The 6665-nt window shown below is 49.5% G+C and overlaps 2 protein-coding genes across 7 annotated transcripts in view; one reads left to right on the plus strand and one right to left on the minus strand.

Annotated features, from left to right (window-relative positions):
• Positions 1–1642: 1642 nt before the first annotated feature.
• On the minus strand, positions 1643–6052 carry Pqbp1 (polyglutamine binding protein 1). 5 transcript variants are annotated; one of them, XM_015506491.2, is made up of 7 exons: positions 5906–6052; positions 5222–5305; positions 3203–3314; positions 2884–2996; positions 2409–2693; positions 2126–2189; positions 1643–1962 (listed from the first exon to the last, which is right to left on the minus strand). In XM_015506491.2, exons 2-7 carry the CDS (start codon positions 5286–5288, stop codon positions 1806–1808), a joined length of 798 nt encoding a protein of 265 aa, XP_015361977.1. In that variant the 5' UTR covers positions 5289–5305; positions 5906–6052; the 3' UTR covers positions 1643–1805. The 5 variants fall into 5 exon arrangements, with proteins under 5 accessions (XP_015361977.1, XP_015361974.1, XP_015361976.1 ...); XM_015506488.2 differs by lacking the exon at positions 5906–6052 and adding an exon at positions 5713–5871; XM_015506490.2 differs by lacking the exon at positions 5906–6052 and adding an exon at positions 5501–5574.
• Timm17b (translocase of inner mitochondrial membrane 17B) overlaps positions 5962–6665 on the plus strand; it is a 10179-nt gene continuing 9475 nt past the window's right edge. For both annotated transcript variants that reach the window (XM_048796604.1, XM_015506454.2), the window contains exon 1: positions 5962–6069. In XM_048796604.1, the coding sequence (XP_048652561.1) occupies positions 6056–6069 (14 nt within the window). In that variant the 5' untranslated portion in view covers positions 5962–6055. The remainder of the gene's footprint in view (positions 6070–6665) is intronic.

Below are 6665 nucleotides of genomic sequence, written 5' to 3' on the forward strand. Positions count from 1 at the left end.
GGGGACAGGGAGGGGGGATGGGGTGAAGGATGTCAGGCATCTGTACGAACCAAGTCATCGCCAGGGCCTGGCTCCTCTGGGGTTGGAAGATGGTCTTTTCTCCCAGGACACTGAGACTTCTGGGGGGCGGGGGGCGGGGCTAGGGCTGGGTGTCAACATGAACCCCTCCTGGTAGATTGACATTCCCCATGAGGGGGTTTTTAGAGCTGCTTCCTCTGCCCCAGTCTAACCTCTTTAGGCAGAGGGTTGGGAAAATGGTCATTCAAGGCATTTTGTCTTGTCTACCCACCCCTGTTAGCTGGAGGTGTCTTGTCTCTCATGTCTGGGACAGTCCCTTCCAGTCATCCCTCCAATTTTGTAAAGACAGACTGGACAAAAGCTCTTTAGTAATGACTAATGCCTACCTGTGGGGTTCTGTTTCCCATCCTTTGAGGCCTTCTCTCCTCCCTTACCATCACCCTGGGTCCTGTTGGCTTGGTCTCTTTTGTGGCCTTGGGGCAGCTTCCCTGGCACTGAGACCCTTAAAGATGGGCCTGCTGCAAATACCCAGGGCAAGAAAGAGGCCCAAGCTGAGAGTTTGCATCTGGGGGAGGGTGCAGTAGGGGCCATTTGTTTTTTAGTCATTTGGGGATTTGTGGTATAATCAGATCATTAATGATCCAGAGTGTGGGAAGTGGGGAAGGGAGGTCCTTGAAGTGGCTAAATCTCATTGAACTTAAGACACTGACAATTGCCAGATGCAGGGTTATTTTCTGAGAAGAAAATTAAAGCTGCCAATCTCACTTTTGCTACCCCATTGGCTGTATTATGAGGTACACTTACTTCAAGGTGGGGTGTCTCAGAATTGATGAGCCGTGAAACCTGCTCCCTGCACTCCCCAAAGCTTATTAACCCCTTAACTGTATCCCAGGGGATGTGTGGGGATGTGTGTGTGTATGTATGTGTGTGTGTGTGTGTATACATGTGTGCACGCACACATGTGCTCATGGGAGATGCCTGGGCTGTCTTTGCTATATGTAAATAGGGCCACTGGATCTTTATTTTATTAATTTGTCTGATTTTTTGGTTTGTTTTCTAAGGAACTGTAATGAACAAATGTCAGGATACCCAATGCCAAATAAAGATGTTGTATTTATTTAGTCCATGTGTAGCTTTCTGACCCAGTGGGCCCTCTCCGCATAAGCACTGTTACTAACCCCAGGACTACCAGCCTTACTGCCACCACCCTCGCTTGCCTAGGAAACCCGACTGCTAGCCCACCCCAGCTTTCTGTGTTTCTCTTTCCTCCCCATTCCCACCACAGGTTGCTCACCAAGGTGAAAGGTTCGTAGCCGCCGGGATTGAAGACGTTGGCCTGGCGTCGTTCTCCCTTCTTGCCCTGGCCCAGCTGGGACCAAACTCTGATCAGTATTAGGGGTAGGGTGAGGCAGACACCGAACTCCCTATCCACACTGCCCCTGCTCCCATGCGGGGCAGACGTGACTAAGCTTTCTTTGTTAATGTCCCACCTCAGCCCTCAGCCCTTGCCACCCCAGTATTATTTCTTAGGTGAGTTTTGCAAATAAAATGTGTTTTTGGATCTTGCCAGCTTGGGTTGGGGAGCCTGAAAAGAGTGAGAGGGAGGAAGCACTTAAGCCTCATGAACATGATCCACAGTAAAGCTTTTATTAAAAACACCAGGGGGGCTGGGGGAATAGCTCAGTGGTAGAATGCTTGCCTAGCATGTACAAGGCCCTGGGTTCGATATCCAGTATCACAAAAAGAAAAGAAAAAAGAAAACTGCCAGGGCTCCAGAGAACAAAGGTTCAGTCCTGCTGCTTGGTTCGGGAAGCCTCAGCATTGGCCCGGAGCACAGCCCCTGGGGATGGGTATGGACGCTGCTGGAAGAGGGGCCCCGCTGCTGTCGTGTCAGCACCCGTTTTAGCCTCATTCCGCTTGGGGAGTCCTGTTGACCATGTGCCCCTGGAGGTGATAGAGGGTCAAGGGGGTGGGAAAGGGGTATAGCGATCATCCCCCAACCAGTCAAGACTGAGGAAGGAGAAAGGAGATGGTGAGGAGGATGGTATTCACAGGTGCAGTGAGAGTCATGAAGAAAGAGAAGGGCTCACAAGGGGTTGTCACTTACCGGGGTGCATCAGAGTATGAGCTGGGGTCCATGGGGTCTAACTCGTCATCCTTTCGGCTTGCCACTATGGAAGTAAATGGCAGGGGAAGTTCTTCAACTGAGGCAAAAGGAGTCCCTCATCACATAGCCCCCCATCCCAGGAAAAAAATGGAGCCTGTAGCTGCAATGGACCACAGCACCCTTCTCCAGGATACCAGGTTCAGGCGCCTGAGAGAGGGCTTCTTCATATTGTATGCCCTGACAAGCTGAGTACCTCACCCAAGTCCCAGCCTGCTTTGCTTACCCTTCTTGCTCTTGGGGTAGGGAGCCAGTTCCTCCCTGCGATGGTGGCGCCGTTCTTTGCCCTCTTCCCGGTCTGCCTTGTCATACCCACGGTCCCGATCCCGTTCCCTGTCCCGTTCTCTCTCTCTGTCTACTTTGTCATAGCTACGTTCTCGATCTCTGTCAGACTTGTCATGGTTCCGATCCGACTTGTCATGGCCCCGGTCCAGCTTTTCATGGCCCCTGTCCGACTTCTCATGGCCCCTGTCTGACTTCTCATGGCTCCGGTCCGACTTCTCCTCAGCATCTAGGGAAAACATGAAAGTCCTGAAGTGACTTTCTCCCATTCCAGGAGCCAGCAGTCTCCACCTTTAACATCCTCACTAGCCTGGGGCTGGGCCTGCTTGGTCTCATCTGCCCCTCCTTGATCCACTAAAATTTACTTGGCCCCTCTCAGAACTGCAAGTCTCGAGGCACCACTGGATCTGCCAACTCACCTGCATTACTGCTCCTGAGCTTCTTGGCAGATTTGGTAACCACGGAGTTGGGGTCATGTGGGGAGAGCCAGGACACGAGGTCTGTGTCCACATTCCAGTAGTAAGGGAGCCCGCTGTGGGGCAGTGGGAGGGAAGGCGTGTCAGCACAGATGTCTTCTACTTGTAAGAACTCTTTGTCTCCCCAATCTCTGTCTATATCTGCCCCATGTCAGGACCCCAGATCTCTTCCCGTGTACCCTATATGCCCCACAGTCAGGGACAACAAGGAAGGGCAAACTCAAAAGTCAGTTGCCCTTCCCCCCCAGGTCCCCAGGCTCACCAGGAAGGGTCGAACACCTTGTACCAGCTGGGTGGCAGGCCCTCCAACCGGGTGGCCTCATAGTCCACAGGATCATCATCATAGTCCTCAGCAATGATCTCTTCCTCCGGTTCTAGCAGAAGGAGGAGGAGGAGGAGGAGGAGGAGGAGGAGGAGGGAAGAGGAGGAGGGGGAGGAGGAGGGAGGGGAGGAGGGGAGGAGGAGGAGGAGGAGGAGGAGGAGGAGGAGGAGGAGAGCAGTTAAGGAACAGGGGAGTTCTCATCCTACAGTCAGGGCCTGGAGAGGCACACTCATATCCACACAAATCACATGTGGAAGACACTTGGGTGTATGTGTGTGCCATGAAGCAAATGAAGTACTTCTTGCATTTCAAGCACATCTGTTTTAGGGAATTTGCCAGAAAATTTACCTAAATCTTTTGGTTCTGGGTCCAGACGATGAGTTTATAGTGTTATCCAAACCTATCTGGTTTCAGAGTTGATAGGAATTCATAAAAAAAAAATTATCCATGTCATGCTGGGGGTATGGCTCAGTGGTAGAGCACTTGTCCAGCATGCATAAGGCCCAGTATTCCCAAGAAAAAATTTATCCATATCCATTCAGTTCCTGAGTTCACGTTATCCCAACCTATGTAGATGAAGTGAGTTTGATCAGCAAGGGGGTTATCTAAAAATAATGTCCAATCTATTCAGCTTCCAAGTTTGGTGAGTACAGGGTTCCTGATTCCTCTATATTGAGTAGCAAGAGTTTGGGTAGCAAAAGGGACTTATCCAAACATTGCTCTGAATCCATTAAGTTTCTGAGGTCTTAGTAAGCCTGCAACAGATGTCAGTTAATATCAATAGAATAAAAATTGTCTACTATCAGCTCAGTGCTGGCTATCAGTAGATCCTATAGCAGACTTTAGCTGTGCTTATAATTAACAATGAAATGTAGATGCCAGTAATGGTATAATGACTGTCACACAGTAGGCCTGAAATAGATATTAGATATAATCATCAATATTGCTAATAAGATGTATTTCTACATCAGCAGTGCACCTAGTACTTAATAGGCTTAAAAGAAATGTCAATGATATGGAATTGGGGGTGTAGCTCGGTGGTAGAGCACTTGCCTAGCATACTCAGAAACCTGGGTTCAATCCTTAGCACCACCAAAAACCAATACTCTTAATACTATTAACCACAAGTTCTATGCCTGGCACACAGTGGTCTTGTAATAGATATCAACAAGGAAATAGTATGATACATTTTTTAGTGCCTGGCGCACCATAGCCTAAAATATATACCATGTTTTAATATTATTGACCATAAGATATAATTAGCAGCCAGAAACACAGTAGGCCTAAGTGATAGATCCTAACCATCATTTTAGACTGTTAGGCATAATAAGTATGCCATGTTCTTAGGTCCCAAATACATGTCAGCTGTTGATATGGTGAACAATAAAGTATACGTCACCACTGTTGTGTCAATCACCAGAGGACCTGTGAGACACATGCTATCTATAGTAGACAACAAAACATCACCCCACCACTATACTTGACAACAAGAGACTGCAGGATTTGTCAACTATCCTTCCTATTAGATACCATGTAGTTAAACCCTACAGATTGATTCACAGATTTATTTTAATTATTTTTGAAATTGTGTCTCATGATTGTTGTCCAGACTGGCCTAGAACTCCTGAGCTCAAGAAATTCCCCCCACCTTGCCTCAGGCTCCTGAATATCTTGGTCTGTAGGTGCACGTCATTGCACCACCTTGATTCATGGATTGAACATGGCATCTGATATGGGTATTGATAAGGATGAAATATCTAACCTCCAACCCTTCCTACATACAGTGCTTAGCACACAGTAGGAATGGATGTCAGTAAATAATATTGTTAGCAATGAGATGCCTGCCATGTCACTGGTTGGGACACACTAGGCCCTTGCTGGTTACCAAGTGCCGACATAAAAACAAAGTGCCTGTCAAGACTGGCAAATCGTAGGCCCATCTACTCTTAGCTTTCTCACCAGGCTCCAGATGTTTCAGGATCCCTCTCTTGGCCAAGCGGGTCTGCAGTGCAACCGGCAGCGGCATAGCGGTAGGTGACAGACCTAGGGACGGAAAGACAAGACTGAAAATCAGTTCAAATGAAGAATCTAATCTAGATCTAATAACCAAGAATCTCCCTGAAGCCTGTACTACTCTTACGACCTCCACCTACCTAACTGCACCAATAGCTAGACTAACAATCTACGTGCTAAGAGATGGAAGAGATAGGTGGCAGTATCACCAAAATTCTCACCAACCCTGCTCTCGAGACCGGATGCTGCAGGACCCAGTTCCTCTTCCAGGCACAGGCTCCACCCACTGCTGAGTGTGCCATGTGCTGCACCCCAGAAGTGGGCTCACCCACTGTCCCTCAAAGACTGCTGGGTGGGAGGAACTAAGGCGTTGGGATGGGGGAGCTGGATGCAACACCTCCTCCAGATCTAAACATATGTGCCCACCCCAGGATTACCAAAACAATCGTGCGGGTAGTGGAAAAGCTGTTAGACCGGCCGACACACCCTCGTCGCCACTATTATCACCAGTACCACACGAATCTATATATTTTCCCCCTCGAAGCACAGAATGAGGTCCTCTTCCCCAAGCCTTGAGGTAACTGGGCGACGCAAGGGCTGCAGTGGACTGATGACGCAAACATAGCTGACCAATAAGAGTGCTCCTTTGGCTTGACGAGTAGCGAAGCGACCCAATCGTTTCCCTGGACAAGGTGAAAAGCTCGCGCGCCTATATGCGTTGACACTGGGGGCGTGGCCTGGTTAGGGTCCCGCCAGACTGCGCCGCCAGACGCGGGCGCCATGGAGGAGCCTTGGTACGACAACAGTCACACGCACTGGGACTGCGGTTGTGGCGCCCAGGCCAGCCATGGGAGGTGGACGGGAGACACACAGGCCACACAGTGTCACGTACCGAACTCGGGAGACTCTCAGAAACTTAACTCCTTCCGCCCCCTCACCTGGCTCCTCCCACTCAGGCTCTGTTAAGAGAATCCACAGTTGTGTGCTTGAGTAGGTGCGGTGCAGTACGGACTACCAAACATTTCCCCTGACTTCGTATCTCATAGTCCCTCTTTGTTATCAAAATGATACCGCTGGTCAAATCCACTTCAGCGGAGGGGGGCTACGGTGTTGAGTGGAAACCCCCAGGGTTATAAAACATGGTTTTTCCCACGTCGCTTTTGTAAATAGGGGCGGGGCGTGGATGAGCCTATTTGTGGGCAAGGCGGGGGCGCTGGGATCCTCCTTGTGGTCTTTTTGGATTTTTCCTGGTGTTAGGTGTAAAAGGAGTGGGGCTTGGATATACAGGGCTGATCGTCTGAGAAGGGCGTGTCACCAGGCCCTGCTTTAGTAACAGTACTAACTAATTAAATCTCTCTCTCTCTCTCTCTCTCTCTCTCTCTCTCTCTCT

This window comes from Marmota marmota, unplaced genomic scaffold (assembly GCF_001458135.2).
Source record: "Marmota marmota marmota unplaced genomic scaffold, marMar, whole genome shotgun sequence".
In the NCBI taxonomy this organism is placed as follows: Eukaryota; Metazoa; Chordata; class Mammalia; order Rodentia; family Sciuridae; genus Marmota; species Marmota marmota.